At 39.7% G+C, this 26,989-nt stretch overlaps 1 protein-coding gene across 5 annotated transcripts in view; it reads left to right on the top strand.

The window, feature by feature from the left end:
* The window catches only part of LOC122798071, a 1,004,738-nt gene that overhangs the window by 300,604 nt on the left and 677,145 nt on the right, over positions 1-26,989 (top strand). For 4 of the 5 annotated variants that reach the window (XM_044066727.1, XM_044066726.1, XM_044066723.1 and 1 more), the window contains exon 3: positions 9,443-9,672. In XM_044066727.1, the coding sequence (XP_043922662.1) occupies positions 9,443-9,672 (230 nt within the window). The remainder of the gene's footprint in view (positions 1-9,442; positions 9,673-26,989) is intronic. The other variant, XM_044066724.1, reaches the window with a different exon arrangement.

The raw sequence follows: 26,989 nt of genomic DNA, 5'->3' as shown, positions 1-26,989 counted from the left end.
AGATGGGTTGCCAACTGGCTTACAGACAGAACTCACACGGTAAGAATAGCGAGCTCCATGTCTGACTCTACACCAATCACAAGTAGTGTCCCTCAAGGCTCGGTCCTGGGACCCCTACTGTTTCGCATATGCTTCTCAGAAGTACAGGCAAACACAGGAGGACTATGGCTAACCAAGTTCACCGATGACTGCAAACTGGGAGCCATAATTGACACTCTGGCTGACATGGACATCCTCCAAAAGGGCCTTACTGAGACGGACACCTGGTGTCAAAGTCATGGCCTCAAGGTAAATGCCAAAAAATGCATAGTCATCCCATTTGGGAAACAAAACGGCCACAAATTCCACATAGGTGGCATCCCCCTTAATACAGAAGAGGTAATAAGAGATCTGGGGACCCAGGTAGATAGTAATCTCTCCTTTGACAGTCATATTGCCAAAGTAGTTAGGAAATCCTTCTATGTGGCCCATCTAATTACTAAAGGGTTCGCATCTAGAAATAGAGATTATAGTGCCCCTCTACTCGTCACTCATTAGACCCATCACAGAGTACAATGCCCCATTTGGGATGTACCCCACAAGACACTTTCAACAGCTGGAAAGACCACAGAAGTACCTCACCAAGAGGATTACTGGTCTCAAACATATGTCCTATGCAGCCCTCCTGAAAAACTCCAGCTGTACTCGGTGGCATATCGCTTACTCAGAGGTGATCTCTGCCTGACTTACAAAGCCATGTCCAACTCAGAATTGATGGACATGCTCCACCTAAAGAAATCCAAGTCATTGTGAACCACACACTCTAGTGAGCTAAACCTCACCGCAACAATAAATAGAACATGCTGGCGGATAGATTCCTGTCACAGAGACTCCCCATGCTTTGGAACAAAATTCCAAATTACATCAGGCAGAGCCCCTCACTAACACTCTTCAAGAGAAACCTTGACGAGTGGATGGGTAACAGAAAATACACCCCTGGGATCACATCATTGGCTCTGCTTGACAGATGATCAGTTAATTAATCAATGGGGTGACGAAAGCTGACACACTCTGGCTAGGCTTATAAATGCTCTACCTACCTACCTATGAACAAAGCAGGCAAAAGTTTTCTTAATTTTACAATGACTTTGAGTTTCATGTCCATCTATGGTAGGTTTGTAGAACAAATCAAGCCGTGCACAAAACTAACCCTCAGGAGTATACAAACAGATACAAAAATATTGCATCTGTGTGTATACTCTTGCGGGTTATTTTTATACATGGCTTGTTTTATTTTTTTACCAGTTTCTTTAGTTCAAAGTCATTTACGATAGTATGCCTTTTTAGGTTTATTCTAGGTCTGTAGGACAGACTTGCCTCAAATGAGAAGATGACATTCTGTCAAGTGTGCAGATACAGTATGAGACTGCAGTATTCTGAGGTAACTAACTGAAGATGACCAGTCACCTAAGGAGAAGGTAGAGTTAAAGGATTTGACATCAGAGTTTCTAGACTGATGGTGTCATGGCGGTTTATGAATCTTTTTGTGATTCCATACCAAACACAGTCAGAGATAGTTAGTAGTAGAGTCAGGCATGTACCCACATAATAGAATATCATATGGAGCCAATGCTAGGTTCCAGTTAAGGATGTTTTTATGTCCAGAGCTTCTGTATGAGTTATGAGAGAGAAATAAAGTGAATGAGGCCATAGAGCTGGATTTGAGGATGGGAAAGTTCATCTGTTAATTATTTCTAGTTCATGTGTATGTGTCATAGGTAGGTACTAGGCTATCGGCCCAAGGGCCTAAGTAAGCCTAGCCAACAAGGTTCCCTGGCTTGCGCCACCCAAGAAAGTTAATTTCCTGTGCCCCTGTCATTTCCATCCTGTAATAATGATTCTGGATTTGATGTTACATAGTGAAAAGATTAGTCAGAAAGTGACAGATTTTTGCAGAGTGCTAGGTACATGCACATCACGGTCTTGATTGATTTTAATGTTCAAAAGACTGTACACATTGATAACAGAAGATAAACATCAAATAAAAAGAAAATGTGCTGATTATTGTAGAAAACTGCAATTTGTCCCTCACCCTTGTGATTTTTCTTTGTCTGTAGGATGTTATAACCAGGAATAATAAAAGTCCTGTTTTTGTCAGTATGTTTAATCTACATTTCAGAAACCACAAAGAAGTGGTCCTAATAGAGAGATAATAGGGGTCTGAATGGAGAGATGGTAGGGATCCAGATGGAGATATGATAGGGGCCCGAATGGAGAGATGATAAAATCAGCAAGGAGAGGAGAAATACTGGAACTGATCTCATCCTTAAATCTTGGTGAGTACCTTCATGAGGTGGGCCCTGCATTTACAGAATCTCACCAAGACAATACTGATATATAGACAGTAATCTGATGTTGTCAATTCTCATTCATTCCCCAACAGTTGGGTTCGGATCTGACTCGGACATTATTTTAGCTCATGGCCACTAAAAAGCCGTCAGGCTCCTCCCTTACCCACAATGCACCAACCCAGAGGGGAAGAGCAGCCTTTGGCTCAACTGTGCTCAGGAATAGCCTTCCTTAGAGTCCACCTGGGATTTTAGGTAACTGGGACCCGTGTCCCAACTGTAGAGGAATGAATGAAAATTGACAACATCAGATAAGAAGTTATTTACTCGCAGTAGCATTCCATGTTTGTTCCTCATTTTCATTTTTCCCACAACTCCCCTTCTACCAACCCCAACCTTTTTCACGGTTGATTTCTATAAGAATGAGAACGTATAAGAATACCACTGTTCCTTCTGTTGAGGTTCAGATAATGGCTTCCTGTGTCAGGAATATTATGATAATATTTCTTACATTATGTCAACCAGCAAACAAGATCTGAGGTATGTTAGAGGTTTGTGCGTTATGGGTAAGGGAGGAGCGAGAAAGATTTTTTGTGGCCATGCGCTAACATAATGGCCAAGTTGAATCCGAACCCAACTGTTGAGGAATAATGAAAATGGACAACACAGATGGAACATTATGGTGAGCGCACAGCCTCTTTTTTTTTATAAGTGGCAGAGGTAGATTAAAAAATAAAAAAGGCAGCTGGAAAAAAAAAAGTTTCCATTCCTGGTAGGTGCACTTGTGTCAGGACTGGAAAAAAATGACAGTGTAGAATCTTCAAGGCACAAAAGCATTCCTACAATGGAGTTAGGCCAGGCTCTGGGGGAGGTTGCCCTCTCTGTTGTAGAAGGAAGTATTTTATTAGTCCACAAAAAAACACAAAAACTGACAAGCCATAAAAATCATAGCGTGTACTATTGAGGATAAGAAAGAAATTATGTTTTGCTACTGTTACGAAATAAGCCCATAATTTCCAGATAGAAGATATACAAAAAGATTAAGAGAAATTTGAGGAAAGAAAGATACTTGCACAAGGAAAACTATCAAAGCCTTCAAATGCAAATTTGTGTTCATTAATAAAATAGATTCATGAAAAGTGACTTATAGCCAAGAAACCTTGTGCTGTTTGGAAAAAAGAAGTGAATGAGGAAGTGTGAAAATATAAAGGACAAAATCTAGAGAATTTTGGACACTGGAAAGAAAGAGAGATCTGATATGGTGCAATATTTATGCAACGGAGAAAGAAAATTAATCCATACAAAAACAAAGCAGCTCCAAAGATATTTGAAGAGAATTACAGACAAAAGCACCCAGATATGAAAAATTTTGCAATACAAAAAATAAGATCGCAAAGGGGATTGTAGAACAGAAAATTAGTAAAGCAGAAGTTAGAGAGAAGCTGAAGTTATGAAATACCTGCAAAGTGAAGGATTTAGTGTTGAAAGTCATTCTGTGTGTTAACATCACAGAATGATAGAACAGTGAGTCCCCAGATTAAGGAGAAACCTGTGGAGCAGAAAGCATCTGATCGGTTGCCATGTGAAGATACATTATAGCCTTCAGTAGGAAAACTTCAGTTGAAGTTGTACAGCAATGGACGGAACAGGAAACGATGGCAACTCTGACCCAGTCAATGTTATGGAGTGATAGACCAGTGAGTTCCCATATGAAAGAGCAAAGGATGACACAGGATGAAGGTGAAGAGAATGTCATAGGGAAATGTTCTGGAACTTTCTGTAGAATGCCTGCAGGAAACAGAGAACAAACAAAAAATGATCCAAGGGAAGAGTTGATTGATTTAATGGAGATGGATAGACATATTAAGATCAATAAAAAAAAAAAAACAGTCAATAAAACCCAAAATTTGGAAATTTGATAAAGAAATGAAAACGATAATCTAGACTAGAAATTCATATGATATAACAGAAGTAAATAGCATATATTACTGTGCAGCTAAATTAATAACTTATAAAGTCTTACCACAAAAACACAGGGCAGTAAGGGAAAGGAAGGGGAGAAATCAAATGCCATTGTGGAAGTATTAAATAGAGAAAACTATAAAACAGTTAAGACAAGCAGTGTCGCTGTTAGAATACAGAAGAGGGCACAGATCAACAAAAGTACTTAGAGAGATGGATGTGATAAAAGCAATGCACAGTATCAAAACAGACAAGTATCTATCATACACTATTGCAAGTAATAAACTAAAGGTATCTGCACAGGCAGAAAAACAGAATATATGTAGATAAATATAAAGGAAAATTACAAAATAAGCAATTCATTGACGACCAGAAAAGTTTTGTAGAAAGCTGGGAAGCAATGCAAAAGGAATAGAAACACCACCAAAAAAAGAATAAATATCTATAATGATCATGTGGAATGTAACAAAGATGGTGAATGGATAGAAGTAAAAGAAATAAGTTCAAATGTGCAAGATATGAAATGGGATAAAGTAACGACCAGAGAAACTGAAACAAGATTAAGAAAAGCTCCTAACTTGAAAACCCCAGGCCCACATGCAGTACCTAATGTCTGGCTAAAAGGAAAAACTATACTCCTTCTTAAGAGTGAAACTGCAAGATATCCTAAAAACTATAGACCAATAACTTCCTTCTGGCGATGTATAAGCTATACACTGGAACTGATGCCGACAGAGTTTATAGTCATTTAGAAGAAAACTCAATCATGGCAATAGAACAAATAAGTAACAGAAGAAAGTCGTATAGAACAAAAGATTATTTATTGTTAAATAAATAAAGTCATAATGGATAATTGTAAAAAGGGGAAGAGTCTAAGTATGGCTTGGATAGACTACAAAAAAGCATTTGACAGCATACCACATTCATGGATAGACGAGTGCTTATGAATGTATAAGATACAATCTACATCGATCGATTACATTACAGTGACCATGAAACTGTGGCATAGCACTTTGTGGCTAAGCTATGATAAAGGACCAGTTATTATCCCAGAGATAAAAATTCAAAGGGGAATTCCAGGGTGACTGTTTGTCACAGCTGCTCTTTTGTCCTGCCCTTACCCCGTTAAGCTATCTACTTAGCAGATTAGGTCATGGGTACAGTTTGGCAACTAGAAAATAAAGTGTAAAGACTTCTCTTTTTGTGCATGATTTAAAACTGTATAGTTCGTCGGATGAGGAAATGCAAGTAGTCAAAACTTTCTGTGATGATGATAAGAATGTAATTTGGTCTTGATAAATGTGAAAAGCAAACGTTAATGCAGGAAAGCTGCAACACCAAGAAAATATCAGTATAGGGCAGGAATGTGATATAAAACAACTTGAGCAGGAGGACATGTATAAATAATTGGGAAATGATGAAGGGGAGGAAATGTATAAATAATTGGGAAATGATGAAGGGTCGACAATAAAACATGAAATGTGAATAAAACCTAATAAGGAATATTTTACAAGACTAAAATTAATATTGATACAGCTATGACATCTAGGAACAAAGTCTAAGCTGTAAACCAATTTGCTGTTTCTGTTCTAACTTACAGTTTTGGGGTGAGTGACTGGCCACAAATAGTACTGATAAGCTGGACAGGAAAACAAGAAAATGCTTCATGCTTATCAAATGATTTATAAAAATCAGTGTATACCAAGATTGTATATTCTCCATTCTGAGGGAGGTATGGACCTCCTCAAAATTTATTACATGTATAGATCTGCAATTGTAGGACTGCTTACATATCTACTGACTTTAACAAGATTCAAACATAGTGTAAGTTTTAAAACATGACAAGAAAAGGTCTAAGATAACTTCCTTGCTTAATTTAGCAGAAACATATTAGTGTCAAGCGGGAATGGAAATCAAGCCAGAAGTAGAGAAAAATCAGGCAACAACTTAATGTGCCGAAAAAAAAAAAAAAAAAAAAAAGCAAAGAAAGATTATAAGGTGAAAGATCAGATGAGAAGGTAAGAAATGTGGAAAAGGTATAAATATAGTTGCAAGTACAGAAAACTCCTGGAACAACCTCCTGTTGATTAGGGGCTGGCACAGGAATGGTTAAGGAGAGGGGAATTTAAACAGAAAACTAAAGGTTAATTTTGGCAGCCCAAGATAGTGGACTACATACACATTGGTTTACAAAATCCATTGAACAAGTGCAGGTTTTGTAACACAGAATTGGAAACAGTTGCGCATCTTTTTGTTGGTTGTGATACACTAATGGCAGAGGGTTTGTATACTGAAAAGCATATTAATGTGGCAAGACGGGTCTATATCACGATTTCCCAGGGAAAAAGAATTGCTGCTCTGCAAAAAAAAAAAAAAAATCCAAGCACTAAATAAAGTGGAGGGGCTTGGCCCCCCACCCCTGATGTGGTGGGCTGTGCCCTCAATACTCTCCCTACTTAAATATACCAACTTCGAGATCATACCACAGTGGAGGAAATGGCCCAGCGATTTCTTTCCCTGAGGAAAAAAAAAATCACTGTTCCTTCTGTTCAGGGTTCAGTGCTTTCGACTTCTAGTGTTCGATAAAAGAGCATTCACTTTTTATCGTTCGTTGTAATATAGACCCAGCAAGACTCTTGCATTTGGGATTGTGCAAGCATTATAATATTGAAGTAGCTGAGAAATATTGGAAACATGAGCCACAGAGCATTATGGAAAATGAAGTTTATATCACATAGTATCACCTATCAACAGTTCAAAAAATAGATGAGAGAAAACTAGATATAGGAGTCCACAAAAAGAAAACAAAAGTAGCACTGATCATTGAAATTGCTGCACCCAGTGATTACAGTGTACAGAGAGACACAAAGTCATAAAATATCAGGATTTGCAAGCAGAAATGAGGGCAATGTGGAAGATGCCTATGAACCTATATGATTGGATGGGAGATAGGAAATTCACCCCGGGGATCATGTCAGTCATCCTGCTAGACAGGGGTCCAGAGAAATAAATATTGTGGGAAGAAATATCCAGGGAATTGTTATGGCTAGGCTTGCATAGGCCCTAGGGCCGATAGCCTAGTACCAGCCTATGAACCAATCGTATCAGGATACCCAAACTGTTCCAATATTAGTAGGAACAATGGGACTCATAAAAAATAATACAGTTGTATTTAGATATGTTACTGATGCATGTAACTCTGTATGAATTGCAGGAGGAGTCAATTCTGGAAATATTGCCAGTGCTGTGAAGAGCACTTCTAGCTAACTTCAAAGACTGAAACAGTGCTAATTTCCTGAACTTTAATCATACTTTAACTTGGGAATGGGGTCCATTCCTCTCATGGTTTTAGAAACCCAAAAGACTTGGAGAAATTAAACCTAAGGAAGTCTGATTGGTAAAGTATGATCCCGCTATATGTTGTATCAGATCTGTTTCACGTTTATGTATTTATGGCTGCTGTTTTAATAACCATTAGTTGGATCAATGGCTATATCATTTAAACTGACTTTCTAGATTTATATTAATATCACCATCATTCCCTAGGTGGCCTAATAAACTGGGATAAGTCCACTGTCATCCTATTTCAGACGACTGCCTTCAGTGATGCAGAATTGGATACTGTTCAGTTTCAGTCTTTCCTGTCAACAGCAAGGTCCTAGGTTGTTGTATCTTTAACAGCTTGAGTGATGTCATAGTGGAAGGTTAAGATCATGGTGCCACTTAAGTATCTGAGGATGTGAGTGTTAAACTCGTCTGTGAGGTGTTAATGGCTTCAATAACGCCATATAATCACGGATTTTCTGGTTTCAGACCCCTGTCACTGGTTCCAGGAATGATGAACTATCCCCACCAATCTTTTCAATGTTCATCTTTCCCACTGCTGCAGTAGCCTTTGGACAATATTGGTTGTTCCCTTCCCTGGAAACAACAACAGAACAGTTTGTGTAAACTTTGATTTTTCTGGGGGGGTGCAAAACATTTCTCAGGAACGTATGTATCAAAGTAATGAAAGTTGCTCACTTCATAATAACTTAACCGACATAGTGTTTTCTGCCAATGCATTTAATTGTTTGAATGGGGTACTAACAAGAAATTTGTGTTCTGCTTATGCTTTGTTTTCTGGTGTAGGGACTGAGAAATATGTTGTTAGTATAAGTGTGCTGCTTCTGAAAACTCATTGACAACTTATATTCCAACTAGCTCACTCCGGCAACACTTCTCGCTTTCGGCTTCTCTTTCTCGGCAGCAGCATGGATACTTAATCCAGTTCTGCTGGTTCTTCTCTTGCCATACCTGCATGTCTGTAGCTACTAGAGTTTGGCTGTATTGGTCTGAATGTACCCATAAAAACTTAAAAAGTAAACATTTATAGGCATTTAGAAGCCGGGTAGCTAAAACACCCTTATGTCCTTAAGAAGTCATTTACATATATCCTGTGGGCTTCTACTACTGGAAGTTTAAGGTATTACACAGTGAAGACTCTAATTGCTGCATCTTTTTTGCAGTTTTTACTGAATGGTTTGTCTGTGTGACCTTTTTACCTTTTGGGTAGGCTGTTGTGGAGAGTATCTTACACACTTCTACTGTCTCTCTAACTGAGTGGAACTAACCCCATCTTAGACACTTCTACTGTCTCTAACTGAGGAACTAATCCCTCTTGATTACCAATGACTGTGCTGTTCCCTGCAGGAAAAAATCTGAGCCAGAGAAATCCATCAGATGTGGGCTATTACCCAAACATGGTTATAACTATGAAGACAAGGATGATTCATTTATATGTTGTTATAGGGAATACCTCATGTAAATGTACTTTCCAGTTATACTACTGTTATCTCAAAATCAAAGGGCAACAGAGTGATTATATCACATCACTGATAACCTGGAAGTGGGAAGGTATATGCTTTTGTAATCAGTGGTTTTAGTATATATAATTGTTCTGCTGCTGTGTATTTGACAAGCGTAACTTTAGAATGCCCCCCCCCACACACACACACACACAAATGCACATTGTAGGTGTAGTAGAATTGAATGTGAAAATTAATCCCTGATCATACCTTTTTTATGCATGAGTAATCAGTAAAGAGAGCACAGTTAAAAAAAATGTCATCTGAATCCTAATTTACTTTGAATACTTAACACTTCTTTTGCAGAAGTTTTGGGCTGCCTGAAATGCATTGAAAAGGAAATTCAGCATCACACTGATAGAACAGATTCAAGTCATACTGAAACTGATATCCAGGATAAGTCTGACAGTATATCAGAGTTTCACACAGATTTACCTGAGAGCTCTTCTTATTTTCCCCTAAGTAAAGAGGATCTCTCAGGATCTGAAAGCATGCCTGACTTGTCACAGATCTCACAGGTAATTAGCAGAAATAAGGTAACTTTCATTCTTTTATCTTTTTTAGTTTGCTTCTGTTGAAATAAACTACTGAATGTAAGACATCCATTAATGTAGAATTTGATAAATGCTATTAAGAATTACTTGATGTTATAATTTTCTGTTTTGTTAGTATGGTAGGTATATGAATTTACTAAACGTTTTTTTAGCATTGTTCAAATACCAATAGCCACAGTGATGCACCTTATCCCACAACAGTACTCACAAAAGTTAAGAGTATTCATTCCATTGTTGAATAGTTTTCCTAGCCATTTATATACAGATATATACCTGTGCGTGCACACAACTTATTCTGATGTTGCATCTTTTAGTTTTGTACTGCTTGGGGTTGCCATTCAACTGATGTTGTGCCATTTCAGGAAAATACAGGGTATCTGAGGCAGGCAGGAAAATCAGAGCGAGGCTAACCTAGACACCTATCAAAAAATGGCTGCTACTTGGCCAATGTTACATGCTCTGTGGTTGAAGATATACTGAATCTACTGCCCAATAAATTAATCTCAAACTGTACCCTCTCTCCCCTCAGTCTGTCTCGCAAGAAACCAGCTCACCTCCATTTATCACACAAAACCAAGTCCTAAAGTGCTATCTACTGCATTGTTGGGTCTTGACATTGTCCCCAGGAACACTTTTAAACCTCACCCTCTGTACAGGTTTTGTGCCAAGTGAATGGAGAACACCTTTAATCATTCCTCTGAATAAGTGAGGACCTTCCATAGGCAATTACACACCCATAGGTCTAATCAGCCTCATATGCAAAACAATGGAAATAATAGGCAGCATCTAAACACTGGACTCATCTCAGATGGATTCATCAATGGTAGGTCATGCTTAATCAACCTAGTGGAGTTTTTTTTGAAAAGGTCACCAAAGCAATGGAAGAAGGTAAAATGGTACACACTCCATAACTTGACCTAGCCAAAGCTGCTGACGCTCTCCCCCACTCAGACATAGTAGAAAAGCTAAATAAACTGGGAATAAACCCCCGTGTCACCTGTAGGATTGCCACTTGGCTCATAGATAGGGCACAGGGGACCAAAATAGAGGAAGATGCCTCCTCAAAGAGACAAGACATGTGGAGTCCACAGGGTTCAGTGCTGAGACCTCACCTGTTTGGCCTCTATTTCTCTGAAGTAAAAGCCAAAACCAAATGGCTCTGACTGATTAAGCCTGGAGATGACTGCAAGCTAGGAACAATCATTGAATCCCTAAATGACTTGATTATCATCCAGGAAGGTTTGTTTCAAACAAATAACCAGTGCCATAATCATGGACAGAAACTAAATACCAAAAAATGCATTATTGTATCCTTTGGGAAGTCATCTACTCTGAAGAGCTACCATATTGACAATACACCCCTAAGATTTGACCCATTTGTTTGGGAACTTATGTGGACAGTGTCCTAGCTTTCGACCAACATAGGTCCAATGTCATAAGAAAGTTATTCAGTACTGAGCAATTCATAAATAAAGGGATTGTATCTTGATCTAGAGATGTCATCGTCCTCCTTATCCCAGTCTTCATTAAGCCAGTAGTTGAGTATAATGCCTCCTTTGGCATGTATCTTTCCAGACACATGCAACAACTGGATCGCCCACAGATATCTTAGCATAAGGATACAAGGCCTAAGTAATACATCCTACATAGACTGACTTAAAGCCCTGTTACTATACTTGGTATCCTACAGACTGCTGAGAAGTGATCTGTCTCATGCATACAAAGCATCCCCGACCCACTACTGATGGATTTACTGCACATGAGTAAGTCAAATGACATCAGAAGTACTCTGTTCAGGGATGCAAACCTCTTCTGTAACATCAACAGAATGGATGGACAGGTATATCTCACAGAGGCCATCACTGCTCTGGAACAGACTCCCCATCCATATAAAACAAAATTCATCCCTGCCCATATTCATGTGGAACTTGGATATATGGATTGGTTTTAGAAAATTTACTCCAGGACTACTCCTTGTGGACTAGCTCCTAAATGCTTTATCTCATGCATGGGTCTCCTTATCTTAGCTATGGTGTGATACCAGTTATTCTTACTAGGGGTCATACATACTTATCAACAATGGGATGGTTAACGTTAATCTGACACCAAACATAATATGTTCATGCACCAAAAGTGAAACTGGCTAGACTTAAAATAGCCCGTAAGGCCAGCTAACCTAAAATGTTAAGTTGTCAATCTCGCCTTCATTCTTGCTTGATGGGTTGGGCTGCTAAGCTCGAGTCTCTTTCACCAGCTCGAGGCAGCCCCATACCCCATAATGCAAGGTAGTAAATACCCAGATCTCCTTAGGAGAACTTCTTTTTACCAGGTCCAGGTAAGTTGTTCACTTTTGTGATTTAAGCCCCTTTTTAGTCAAAAAAACTCTTTTATTGATAGTTTAAGTTATATTCTATCCTTTCTGACAGAATTTTCCTGTCTCCTTTAATTTTTGTTAGTCAATTTTCCTATCCCATCCCCCTGTTAGGGTGTGTGTGTGTTGGATTTTATAGAATACCTTTTGGTATTTGTGTGGTTAATTTAGACTGGTGTGTGTGTGTGTGTGTGTGTTGTGTTCTCAACACTATGTCTAAGGAGAGGGTCTCGGGTTTTAAGAAGTGTGACTCGTGCTGTCAGAAGATGTCTCTGACAGGCGGTCACACTTCTTACCTGTGTCTGGGCCCTCTTCACCTGCAGGACTCCTGTGCTATTTGTCACTCCTTCAGCCAGAGAGTCCTGCAGGAGGCGTAATAAGTTGATTCTTACCACCAAAATCAACTAAACCTGCCAAGGCCCAGGCTTCTGTTTCTAAGCCTGCAGTCGAGATCGGCTCCGGCTGGAGCCGATTCTGGATCGACAAAGCTTGGCGATGGCTGTCGGTGCGAATCTGTTTGACCGCCGATGTCGGCTCGATCGGTTCCGACACCCACGTTACTTTGGTGGCTGTATCGGCTCCGGCTGGAGCCGATACATGTTTCCTGTCGGCTCCGAAGTCGGCTCCGACAGGATCTATTATCGGCTCCGATGGCTCATTCCAGGAAGAGGTCGAGGTCTCCTTCCTTGGAGCCGATACCACCTCTTCTATCGGGCGAGCCATCGGACGATCTTCAAGGTCATCCAGGTTATCAGACCATGACCTAGAGAGTGGTCAGTAGATTACTCAAGTCACAGGTACTGGCCCAAATGTTACACAGTCCGTCTCAACAGGCGACTGTTGGCCCACCCGTTACTGTTCCTCTTTCAACTCTACCACAGAGTTTGGAGTTGGAGTCTTGAATGGTTACTGCTACGGCTGGAGGACGGATACCCCTTCTGTTCCTTCAGCCTCTACTCTTATCTCCTCTTCCTTAGAGGGATTTGGTCGGGCTTCCATGGTCTCCTGGTGAGTGGCATCGGATGAGCTCGGCTCCGACATCTGCCTCGGAGACTTCCGTGGCCCTGGAGTTCCTAGCTCTTGCGGGTTCTCTCGGACCTGCCTGGGAGGGAGCATTGTGATGAAGAGTGTACTGGCCACTGGTATCAGTCAGCAGTCTGTTCCGTAGCTCCTCCCTCTATTGTACCTGTTGACATCTCTGCCACGTCTCTTGCTACAGGACCCAGAGATCCTCCGCCTCAGGTTTCCCCATTCTCTTCCGAGGATTCTCCTGATGTTTCGGGAGATCCTCCTAGGAAGAGGACTTGTAGAAAGCATGTAGACACCCCGAGTCTGTCACTTGGATACTGACTTTGATGAGTCAGAGGGATCCCTAGATCCCCTCTGAGGATGTCTCCTTCTCAGACATCCTAGAACTTCTGAAACAGAGGAAACTGGCCCACCAGCAATCCCTCTGAGGATGAGTCAGTATACCTAGAGGCGTTTGGATCTCGGCCCTCCACCTCCTGGGTATCTCCGCCTTCGACCCCCTTATGCAGGTGATTGCACGAAAAGGGGCAGCTCCTGACTCTGTAGAGCCAGTCCCTAGGAGGCCTTCAAAATTTATCACCGCCCGCGACAAACAATTCCTTACTAAGGTGTCCCGCTGATGCCATGGTGGTGGCTGCAGATCCTTCCGTGCCCGTCCATCCTCCTAATAAGGACTCTAGGACCATGGATACGGATGTTTTCATCAGCGACCTTTGCTATCTGAATTACCTATGTCACTTCACCAGACTCCAAAGGGATATCCTGAAGGAGCTGGGGAAGTAGTTCAGGATCCTACAGCTGCAGGGGCTCAAGAAAAATTGCTTCTCAGCTAGGAACCCTCAATTCCATTGCAAACTCCTCCATGCTAATATCTTATGCTGCGGATGGACACAGGTGTGGCTCTTAGGCGCCAAGCCTGGATGCGGCTATGTGATTTTGGATCCCTTTAAGGCGTCCTTCACAAATTCTCCCTTTGATGGGTCAGCTTTGTTTGGCCCTCAGGTGAAGGAAACCTTGACCAGGTGCGAGCAAGACTCTTTCTGCTGTTGGAGTCCGTTTTCCACCCCTTCTAGGCCTTATCCCAAAGGACAGAAGGGTGGGAAGATGTGGTTCCGAATCCCAAGGAGTCACGCAGTTCACGTGGTCAGTTTACCCCTAGAGGCAGAGGGGTAACAACAACAGAGGCAGAGGGGTCGAAGAACCAGGGAAACAGGGAGCCTCTCTCTGATAAGCCCTTTCAGCATCCCTGAGGTGTTGCCCGGCTGTCCCTCCTTGGAGGCAGTCGGGAAGATTATCACTGTACCCAGAAGCCTGGCATTCCCTCACTCAAGACAGATGGGTACAGTCGATCATATCCAAGGGTTACATAATTCCTTTAGTCCCTTCCCCTCAAGTTCCTTCAGATGTACCACCCGGTCTAAGGGACATTGCAGAGTTAGAAATCAAAACTACTGCAAAAAGAGCCATTCAGCCAGTTACAATAGACCATTCAGAGCCGGAATCTACTCAAGGTTCTTTTGGTCCCCAAAAGACGGAGACTGGAGACCAATATTGGATCTCAGCAGACTCAACAAGTCTGTCAGGAAGACAAGATTCGAATGGTCACTCTTCAGTCAATTCTGCCCTTCTTACAGAAGGACAACTGGATGTGCTCAATAGATCTTCAGGTATCACATCAAAATTCACAGGCGCTCAGGAGATTTCTCCGCTTCGGCTGGGGTCCAGTCACTTCCAGTTCAGAGCCCTGCCCTTCGGTCTCACTACAGCCCCAGAGTGTTCACCAAATGCATGGCAGTGGTCACGGCTCACCTGAGGTGTTTCCGACTGGCTCCTGTCAGCCACCACCAGGCATCAGCTTATACAAGCCAGGGATTACACAATAGACCTTTGTTCTCATTTGGGCATCTCAATCAACTTGAAAAGTCATCCTTATCGCCCTGCCAGTCTATTACCTTCATAACTTAAACACTGTTCGGATGTCAGCTACCCTTACAGATCAAAGAGTTTCAGACATTCAGACTGATGTCAGCATCATTCTGTCCAGCAAGAAAATACAGCCCAGAATGGTTCTGAAGTCTCATGGCTGCGGCCATTACTCTTCTTCCTGGCTCGATTCTACATGCCTTCTTCAGTGGATGCTGTTCACACAGTGGTCATACCAGCAACTGTCACCAGATTCTGGTGACACAGACATCATCTTGCTTGGTGGATCACATCGTCTCAGGTTCACCAAGGCAGGTGGTTTGTACCTCCGTCCCCGATAGCCACTGTCACCACGGATGCCTCCCTGATCGGCTGGGGGTCATTATCAGGGCAGGATGGTTCATGGGACGTGGCAACCGTTCGAGTACCATCTGCACATAAATGTCCTGGAGATGAGAGCAGTGCTTTTAACATTGCAAGCCCTCAACGACTTTCTTCCCACAGACAACATGTCTGTAGTTTGGTATATCAACAAACAGGGTGGAACCAAGTCCAGACTTTGGCAATGGGCGATCTCCTCTCATCGGTTTCTGGTAGCAACGCATATCCCTGGGAAAACCAATATTATAGCGGACAGATTGAGCAGAGCTATCCTCATGCCTCACGTGGTCTCTCAAGCAATCTATAGCGGAAGAGATTTTTCTGGAATTCCATGTTGCGATCTTTTGCTACTCCCCAAAACAGCAAATGTCCAGACTTCTTCAGCCTCTTCCCTCTATCAGGCCATCCCCAGAGATGCTCTGACCCAGGATTGGCCCCAGGGACTTCTTTATGCCTTCCTCCATTTCCTCTGATCCCTCAGGTGATCCAGAAAGCTACTGTTTTGAGAGCCAAATTGATTCTCATTGCCCCTTACTGGCCTCGACAAGTTTGGTTCCCGTTCCTCCATCATCACCTTTTGGTGCAGCGCATCTGGACCCAGTGCCAGATCTACTGATTCACCAATCCGGTCAGCTGCACCGGTCAATCCCCTCTCAACCTCACAGCATGGTTGCTCCACTTCCTTCCTTAGCCAGGCTTCCTTTGATCTCTAACCCAGTTAGAGACATCATAGTAACTTCACTAAAATCCTCTACCAGGAGGATTTACACAAGCAAATGGAAGCGTTTCTCTTATTGGGCTAAGGCCCAAAATATTGATCCTTTTACTGCCTTTTCAGGCAGTTCAGGACTTCTTAGCAGAGATTATTCATGCTGGCTCATATTCTTCCACAGTCAGAGTTCAGTTGGCTGCTATTTCTAATTTTGATGTCGGCATAGCAGATCATAATATTATGTCCCATAGGCTCTGCAGGGCCTTCTTGAAAGGAATTTTCCTACTAAAGCCTCCAATCAGGAATCCTCCTCCTCAGTGGGATCTAAATTTAGTGCTGACATCCTTAATGCTTGCCCCCTTCAAGCCAGCTGTATCTTGTTCCCTGAAATATCTTTCTTGGAAAACTTTATTCTAGTGGCTATTACATCTGCCAGGAGGGTGTCTGAACTTCATGCTCTTCGGTTCCCCTATTTGATTTTCACAAAGACAGAGTATCTTTGAGAACTAATCCATCCTTTTTACCTAAGGTCGCTTCAAAAACAATCTGAATCAATCCATTGATCTTTTCCTAACTATTCAGATAGAGCTGAACAAAAGCTACATTATCTTGGCGTCCACCGTCAGCTCAGATATTATCTGGACAGAACAAAAAATTTAGAAAATCTGATCAACTTTTTGTTTCCTATCACGGATAATAAAAAGGCCTTCCTGTTTCTAAAGTGACTTTGTCCAGATGGCTTTCTTCGGTCATCACTGAAATTTATACGATCAGGGGAAAACAGCTGTGCTCAAAACCTAAAGCACATTCAACTAGGAGTTTAGCTACTTCTACAGCTTTTCAAGCTAGACTGCCTTTGGACACTATTTGTGCAGCGCCACTTGGGCCACTCCTCACACTTTTGTTTCCCATTACAAATTGGACTTGGCCTCCAGGGACAGGGCCAGTTTTGGCTCTACAGTTCTCAAGAGTTTGTTCCATTGAGCCACCCAGGATAGAGGTGCTAGGGGCCAGGTCCCATCAGAAAGCAGAAAGATTGACAACTTAACATTAAGTTATGTACCTACCATAACGTTCCATGTTAGTTGTCTTCTCCCTGGCCTGGACAGACCTTGTATAAGAAACTTTTATGCTAAAGACCATTCAGACCTGGTCCTTTTTCCATTTGTAAGTTTCCTCTTCCTTCGGGAAGTATTTTATGCTTGGTATTATTGCCCTTTGGCAACTGCCTTGCATCATGGGATATGGGGCTGCCTCGAGCTGGTGAAAGAGACTCTCGAGCTTAGCAACCCATCAAGCAAGAAAGAAGGCGAGAGAAGACAACTAACATGGAACGTTATGGTAGGTACATAACTTCTTATTTTATTTATGTACCCCACAATTTAGCAAAAAAAGTAATTTTATGAATTCCTTGTAAATAAACATCTGATGTTGTAAATCTTTATCCATTCCTTACTGTTAGGAATTTGGTTCCGTCCTCGCAGTTGGCACCACTGGCATCGATACCAGAACCCCCCCTCTAGCATGCAGCTGTCCCACCCCCCTACTCCTGGATCCCGGGCACGGGAGCTGCAAGACCTTACCTTGAAGGGAACACTTTCTCCGAAGTCCTCCTCAGAAGATCCCACTCGGGAGCCACCCCAGAAGAAATGGTGCAAGAGGAAGCACCTTGATTCCCATGAGGCATCCATCACTGAGGACACCGATTGTGATGAGGGAGAAGGGTCCCCACGGTCTCCCTCAGAAGACATCTCATTTGGAGACATTCTCGAGATCCTGAAGCAGGGGGGAGACTGGAAGTCCTCTAACCCTTCTTTAGAGGAATCGGTGTTCTTGCAGGCCTTCCGTGCTCGGCCATCTACTTCCTGGTTGACCCCACCTGCTGATGAGCTTGTTAAACTGATCATGCAGCGTGCCTGGAAGGCCCCGGACAACATAGAACCTGTCCCCCAGAGGCCAGGAAAAATTTTATCCACCCCTGAAGACCAGCCCAGTTGGTCCAAGCAGTTAGTAGTTGATACCATGGTCGTGGCAGCGGCCACCAAGAGGGAACTGGCAGAAGATAGTTCCACAGTTCATCCCCTGAACAGGGAGTCTCGGGCTGTCGACAGACTGGGGCAGCGAACCTACCCTTCAGTGACCTTTGCCATTTGATCGCTGAACTATCTGGCACACTTTACTCACCTCCAAAGAGACCTAATCTCAGAAATGTCTGCCTCTTTGTTGGGGGTATTGCCTGATGAAGTGCGTGACACTGTCGCCTCTCAGCTGGCTACCCTGGACTCTATCTCGAACTCCTCGATGCGCTTGATCTCTCACACCTCAGAGGGGGCAGATTGAGCAACCGCATCAGGCATCATCATGAGACTGCATGCTTGGATGCATTTGTGTGACTTTTGCGGACCCCTCTAAATCTTTCTTTGTCAGCGCACCTGTTGACGACTCTTCCCTTTTTGGTCCCAAAGTAAAAGACACACTATCACGTAGTGAGAAAAGTGGAAAGACCTTGTCTGCTGTGGGCATACGTTTTTCCACCCCCCAGAGATCTTATTCCAGGAACCAGAGGGGAGGAAAACTGTGGTTCAAGAAGTCTCAAGGATCTTTTCATGGCACTCGTGTTGAGCAATCCCCCTGGGGCAGGGAGGGCAACTCATCTGGAAGATGCCCCTTTCGGGGCAGAGGGGGTCTGCACAACCAGGGAGCTAGATATTCCTTCTCTGGCTGACCCTACCAGTGCTTCTGAACAGTGGCCCGATTGCTTTCCTCTGGAAGAAGTCGGGAGTCGATTTTCCCTGCACCTACAGGCCTGGCAACTCATAACAATGGATGCATGGGTGCAGAGAATAATATCCAGAGGCTATTGTATCCCATTCGATCTTACTCCCAGACCCGTCAAATGAATCCCTGATGTTCCACCCAGTCAGAGGGAGGTAGCAGCCTTAGAAATCGAAAAGCTGCTAAGAAAAAGAGTCATCCAGCCAGTCCCACCAGACTAGAGAGGATCCGGGTTTTAGTCAAGGTTTTTTTTAATTCTAATTAGTGCCATAAAAGATAGGGGCCTGGAGAATCTTGGATCTCATTACTAAACAAATTCATAAAACCTCAAAAATTCTGGATGGTCATGGTACAGTCCATCCTCCCCTTTCTAGGGAAGGACAACTGGATGTGCTCTAAAAACTTCCAGGACACGTATTACCACATGAAGATGGACAAATGCTCCTGGAGATTTCTCCACTTCCAGCTGGGAGCCAATCACTACCAGTTCAGGGTACTGCCCTTTGGTCTCTTGACAGCCCCCAGAGTGTTCACCAAATGTGTGGTAGTCATAGTAGCTCATTTCCGACTGCAAGGATTCCAGGTGTTTCCATATTTAGATGATTGGCTCCTTACCAGGAATCTTCTCATTCACAGCCTCTCGCTTAGGTATCACGATCAACATGGAAAAATCTCAAATATCTCTAACAAAAGCACTGGAATTTATTGGAGCGATCTTCGACACAATATCCTGTCAAGCTTCCCTTCTTCCTTACAGGCTGTCAAAAATAAGAAGCCAGATTCAAGTCCTCTTCCCACAGACATTTGTACCAGCATGCCTTGTACTTCAGCTATTGGGATCTATGGCAGCAACCATTACCTTAGTTCCACTGGCGAGGTTGTACATGAGACTAGTACAGTGGCTCACAATGGTCAATCTTAACCCATCCACTTGACCACGTGACACGCCTTACAAACCTTTGCAAGAAAGAAATGCTTTGGTGGATAAAGCCAGAATCAAATCTTTGGTGTCAACCATTCTGCCTTCCCCAGCCCAGGGCCACGGTGACCACGGATACTTCCCTGCTAGGGTTGGGGGGGGGGCATTTCCAGGGAAAGACAGTCCAAGGCACCTGGTCCGCCATGGAGGCCAATTTGCACATAAATGTCCTGGAATTGAGGGCAGTTCTCTTAGTGTTGCAAGCATTCCACACATCCCTTCCTTCCGGGACCATTGCAGTTCAATCTGACAACATGTCAGTCGTCTGGTATATCAACAAACAAAACAGAACCAGGTCTTATCCTCTGTGATGGGAAGCCATGAGAATTTAGCACTGGGCGATGGCTTCCAACTGCTTTCTTATAGCAATGCACATTCCCAGGAATTCCAACCTTATTGCGGACAGTCTGAGCAGGAACATTCTGTTGCCTCACGAGTGGTTCCTCAGTCCTATAATAGCAGATCATATCTTCCGCCATTGGGGCAGGCCTTGCTGCGACATGTTTACTTCCCCCCTAAACAACAAATGTAGAAGCTACTTTGCCCTGATCCCCCCTCAGGGGGAGTCACCGAGGGTGCTCTGATGCACGATTGGCCCCTGGCTGTGCTGTATGCCTTTCCACCGTTTCCCCTCATCCAGAACCTCCTCCAGAAAGCTCAAAGGTTGAGAAGCAAAGTGATCCTCATTGCCCCTTATTGGCCCCATCAAGTCTGGTTCCCTTTCCTATGGCCTCATCTGATTCACAGCCCGTGGATCCTGGATCAATGCCAAGGTCTGCTATCTCACCCTCGGGGACTGATTCACCCCAGTCTCCACAGCCTCAAACTCTCAGCTTAGTTTCTCCACTTCCGATAATTGCCAGGCTACCTGATATTTCATCTCCTGTTCGTGAGATTCTTCTGGCTTCACACAAACCTTCTACCAGGAAAATTTATTCTAGTAAGTGGGCTAGGTTCTCTACATGGGCCAGAGATCATGACATAGACCCCCTCTCCATGCCTTTTCAGAAGATCCTACAATACCTGACTACCCTATTACATGCAGGAGCTTCAGCATCGACAATTACAGTGCATTTAGTGGCGATCGCAAATTTTCACAATGGATTTGATCATTTTTCTGTTGTCACACCGACTGTACAAAACCTTTTTGAAAGGAGTATTACATGTTAAACCTCCTGTCAAGCCCCCTATAGAGCGTTGGGACTTGACATTGGTGCTTCATTCGTTAACAAGCCCTCCTTTTGAACCTTCTAATTAATGTGATATGAAATTTTTGTCTTGGAAGACTCTACTTTTAGTTGCCCTTACCTCAGCGAGGAATATCTGAGTTGCAGGCCTTGAGTGTCAAGAGACCTTACTTGATTTTTCATAGGGAAAGAGTGTTCCTACGTACTGACCCTTTCTTTTTGCCCAAGGTAATTTTTGGGTTTTCAATGAACCAGTCTATTGACCTGTCAGTCTTCTTCCCTCACTATTCAAATATAGGGGAATATCTTTTGCATACCCTCGATGTTCATAGGCAACTTCATTTCAACTTGGACAGAACTAAATCTTTCAGAAAAACGGATCAATTGTTTGTGGCCTTTGCAGGACCCAGATTGGATAGGCCTGTCTCCAAAATGATCTTATCTTCTTGGCTTAGAAACGCCATTACCTTCATCTACCATCAGAATAAAGTGTCTTTACCTTTAAAAATAAAGGCTCATTCGACTAGATCGATGGCTTCTTCAGTAGCTTTTCATTCCAGAGGCTTTATGGATGATATCTGCACAGCAGCCACTTGGGCAAGACCCCATACCTTTATCACTCATTACAAATTGGATTTGGCCTCAAGGGGATGAGCATCTTTTTGTTCTATGGTGCTCAGGAATGTCCTTCCTTAGCACCACCCAGGACTCAAGTAGCTGGAGACTCGGTCCTCACAGTAAGAAATGAATAAAGATTTACAACATCAGATAAAGAAGTTATGTCTTACCATAACATTCCATCAGTGTTGTAGATCTTTATTCATTCATTACTTCCCACCCTCCTTCCCCCTGCCTGGACTCCTGGTGGACTTTCGGATTTCCTTAGTTCAGGTATTTGCTCATCAGAACCTCCTGCTGTCTCTTTTATTACTTCTATACTATAGGGGTGGGCAAACTCGATCTGAAAAGACTATGAGAGAGGCATTATAGGTAGGTCTTAGCTGAGAGTTTTTGTATGACGCGAGCTTGGCAATGGCCGTGTCAGTTCCGAGGACGGAGCCGAAGTCCTAACACTAATGAATTAATAAAGATCTACAACACAGATGGAACATTATGGTAAGACATAACTTCTTTTTCAATTTAAAAATAAGATGCTGGTTCCAAAGACTGTATTTAAATTTATTACTGCATGCACACTATGTTGTTATCATATGTGTCTATATAATCATATATGTATTTGTGTGTGTATATATATATATATATATATATATATATATATATATTTATATAAACACACGCACACACACATAAACATGCTTGTGCATATATATATATATATATATATATATATATATATATATATGTATATATATATACACACACACACACACACACACACACACACACACACACACACACACACACACACACACACACACACACACACAGAGTGGATATAAAAAGTTTACACACCCCTGTTAAAAATTCCAGCTTTTTGTGATATAAAAAAATGAGACCACAATAAATCATTTCAAAACTTTTACCACCTTTAATGTGACCTATAACCTGTATAATTCAACTGAAAAACAAATCTGTTAGGGGAAAAAATATAAAAAATAAAAACATAAATTTTTATAATTTTTTATATTTTATTAATTTATATATTAAAATTAAAAAAATTTATATATTAAAATTATTTTAAAATAATTTTTTTTATTTAAATTTTTTAAAAAAATAAAAATAATTTAATAAAATGTTTTAAAATTTAAATATAGATAAAAAAAGTTATTTTAAAAAATTTTTTAATATTTTGTAAATTTTATTTAATTATTGCCCCAAATTTTTTTGTTTGGGTTGGTGGATTTTAAAAAGGATTTTTTAAAATTTTAATATTTTATAGAATTATGTTTTTATTATTTATATAAAAGGGGAAAAATATCGAAGAAATAAAAAAAATTTTATTATTTATATTTTTTATGAAATTAATTTTTGTGTAAATTAAAGTTTAAATAAAAAATTTAAATAAAATTAAAAAGGGTTGGAAATTTGGGGTTTTAAAAATAATTTTTTTAATTTAAAAAAAAAGTTTTGTGGTTAAAATATATAATATTTTTATATATAAAAAAAAAAAATTTTTGTGAAAATTTTATTAATATATATATATATATATATATATATATTAAAATTTATTTTTTTAAAAAAAAAAAAAAAAAAAGGGGGTGGTTAAAATTTTTTTTTTTGTTTTTCCCAGTTTTTTAAAAAAGGGCCCAAAAAAATTATTTTTAAATTTAAATTTTGTTTTGTTTTTTTGAAAAAAATTTGGGGGTTTTTTTGCTTTTTGGGGGTTTTTTTAAATTAGTTTTGTGTGTTTGAAATTTTATTTTGTGTGGGGGTTTTTTGTGTTTTTTATTCCCCTTTGTTTTTTGGGGTCTGTTTGATTTGTTTTTTTGGTTTTTAAATTTATATTTTTAGAAAAAGGGTTACGAATTAAATGGGTTATTATTTATTAAATATAGTAAAAATAAAAAATTTAAAAACAGATTATATATATAAAATAATTATAAAAGGGGAAAAATAGGGGAAAATTTATTTAAATATATTTATTTAAAATTAAAAAAGAAAAAAAGGGTTAGTGTATAAGAAATTAAAATAAAAATTTTTGGGGGGTTTTTTGTGTATTAATGTAAAAATTTATATTTTATTTTGGGGTTTTTGAAAAGTTTTTTTAAAAAAATTTTTTTTGTGAATTTGGGAAAAAATAATTTAAAGATTTAAAAGGGGTTAATTTATGGTTATTTTAAATTTAAAAAGGTTTGGGGAAATTTTTAAATTTTTTTTGTGGTTTTTTGTGGTTGTGGTTGGTGGTGGATTTTTGTTTTTTTATTGAAAAAAAAGTGGAAAAATTTTTAAAATAAGGTGGAGGAATTATGAAATTAAATAATATTTAAAATTTCGGGTTGTTTTTGAAAGTAAAGGGATTTTAAATTTTAAATTTTGGAAATGAACCCAAATAAATAAAAAGGAATGCTTTAAAAGAAAGAAATTAAAATTTTGGAATAAGAAACCTAAATAGAAAAATTTTTGATTTATTTTTGAAAAAAGATTTTTTTAAAATATTTTTAATTAATTTTGTTTTTTTCTTTTTTTGTGTTTTAAAACAAAATTTTATTTTTTTTTTTTTAAGAAAAAAAAGGAAAATTTAAAATAAAGGTTTTTTATATTTTTTTTTTGTTTTTTTTTTTTTTTTTTTTTTTTTTTTTTTTTTTTTTTTTTTTTTGTTTTTTTGTATTTAAATATTTTTTATTAGTTTTTGTATAATAATTTTTTATTAGGTTTTTAAATTAAAAAAAAAGAGGTGTTTTAATTTTTTTTTTTTTGTGTTTTTTTTTTTCTTTTTTTTTTTTTTTTTTTTATTTTTTTTTTTTTAAAAATTATTTTTTTTTTAAAAATTTTTTTTTTTTTTTTTTTTTTTTTTTTTTTTTTTTTTTTTTTTTTTTTTTTTTTTCAATTTTTTTTTTTCTTTTTTTTTTTTTTTTTTATTATTTTTTTTTTTTTTTTTTTTTTTTTTTTTTTTTTCTTTTTTTTTTTATTTTTTTTTTTTTTTTTTTTTTTTTTTTTTTTTTTTTTAAAAAAAAAAATTTTTTTTTTTTTTTTTTTTAATTTAATATTTTTTTTTTTTTTTTTTTTTTTTTTTTTTTTTTTTTTTTTTTTTTTTTTTTTTATTTTTTTTTTTTTTATAATTTTTATAAAAATTTTTTTTTTTTTAAATATTTTTTTTTTTTTTTTTTTTGTTTTTTTTTTTTTTTTTTTTTTATTGTAAAAAAAAAAAAAAAAGAAAAAGAAAAAGAAGTTAAAGAAAAAATAAAATTTAAAATAGTTTTTAAATTAAAAAAAAAATTTTTTTAAAATTTGATTAAAATTTTTGTCCTTTTAAAAAAATAACAAACATCATTTCTTTCCCTTTGAAAAAATTGTTCTGTACCCTTTAAAAAAAGGTGTTTTGAATTAAAGAAGTTTTTTTGTTTTTGGGGGAAATTTTTAAAAGTTTGTTCAAAATTTAAAAATAACACTTTTAAGTGTTATTTTACATTATTTTGTTTTTTCCCAAAATGCTTTTTTTCCGGGATTAATTCAAAATCTGTTTATGAACAGATACACAGGATTGATAGTTGTTGCTGAAGCACCTACCAAGAGGTGAAAATGCTGAGAGAAGAAAGGAGCCACTTTTGAGATTTTAAGTATTTTCTTCTGATTTTTTGTTTAAAATTACTGCTTTGCCGCCTACTTTTCGGCATTTTCCAGCTTGCTAAAGTTGATATCTGTATTAGAAACAGTATTTAGAACACATCTAGAGCCTGTTTACTGCATTTCCTGTGTTGCACTTATTTTAAAATTAGTTTTCTTAAAATTGCATTTTACCTGACTCTGGCCTAGCACTCAAGTGTGGTGTCATTTATTGCCCTATTCTGACTATTTTGCTACTTGTGTATGTCTGCTACCTTTAAACTAAAACAAAAAAATTGTGCTTTTTTCCCACTTTCTGAAATTTAAGAAAGTTCAGTTACAGATTTGCTGTTCTGAACTGTTTGCAAGTTTCTTGGAGGCCAGTGCTTGCATGGGCTAAAGGGAAGTCTCTGTGTTCACGAGTGGCAGTGGTTAACACCGAGCAGCCTGCCTGTCCCTGTAGGAGTGGTTACTACCTAGAAGCTGTATTTTTATTGGCCATTTTGGGTCAATTCCAAACTTCTTGATCTCTCTCTGTTAAAACCCTGCAACTCTCTTTTTGTGCGGTTCTTATGCGACAGCGCCGGGCAGCAGCTAAATAAGTTTAAACTATTCCCTGCTTCACAAAGTCTGCTCTTCACTTTTTCCCTTAGAACTGCCCTAAATCTCAAAATAAGCATTCTGTTTTCATTCTAAAGACCTGCACTTGCTTGTCTCATGGGTAAACACTAATAAACTTAAGCACTACATCCTCTTATAATCCTTTTTAAGCACTTGCTCTTTATTGGTTCTTTCTAATCAGTCAATAAGTAGTTCCCTATATTATTCAGGCATGTCCAAATGTCAGTTTCGGGTTTACACTCCTGTCCAGCTGGTGAATCTGGGAATCTTGAGGCAATGTTACAACTGCCTTACGTATACAGACCACCCTCTCCTCCTCCCAACAAGCTCAAATATATGTGAGAGATGCAACTATACAGCCAAACTGGAGGCTAAGCTCCCTCAACCCAGTACTGGCACAGCCTGTCAGGAGGAGAAGGTAACCACACACATACCACAAATCCAGTCTCACATAGACCTATCGCATTAGCAAACCAAACACATAAACACACAAAAACATACTCTGAGGCTCTAAATAAAAATCTGCCTAAGCAGCAGAGACCTCCAAAGCAGACATCCAAGCAACCCCTACCACGAAACAATACCCACATAGCACATAGCTCACAAAGTCAGTGTGCCACACAGTCACAGCCTTATACAACACACCTAATACACTTGTAATAGGTGACTCTATTGTCAGACACACTGACGTCTCACTCACCAGGCTGAAGAAGGAGAAGGTCACTGTAAGCTGCCTGTTGGGTGCCAGGATCCGCCACATAACACAAGCACTCAGGTCACCCAAAGCAGTACAAATATGACTCCGCCATTGTCCATGCTGGTGTGAATGACCTGACGTGCCTCCTGGACTACATGAAAAAAGACATAGAGGAGCCCTTTCATCATGTAGCCCAGGCCGGTATGACCCTGACCTTGAGTAGCATCTTACCCTCACCAAGAATGATGCCACAGTATAAAGACAAAATGATCAATTTTAACAATTGGCTAAAGTATTGGTGTCATTCAAAGGGGATCCAGTGTCTGTCAGCCTGGGATGACATGCTCGACAAGCCACATTGCTTCGCTAGGGACGGCTTGCACCTGTCACCCCTGGGTTT

This window comes from Protopterus annectens, chromosome 3.part1 (genome assembly GCF_019279795.1).
Source record: "Protopterus annectens isolate FY-2018-M chromosome 3.part1, PAN1.0, whole genome shotgun sequence".
Lineage (NCBI taxonomy): Eukaryota > Metazoa > Chordata > Ceratodontiformes > Protopteridae > Protopterus > Protopterus annectens.
Note: the sequence above shows the minus strand (reverse complement) of the source record. Positions and strands in the feature narration are given on the sequence as shown.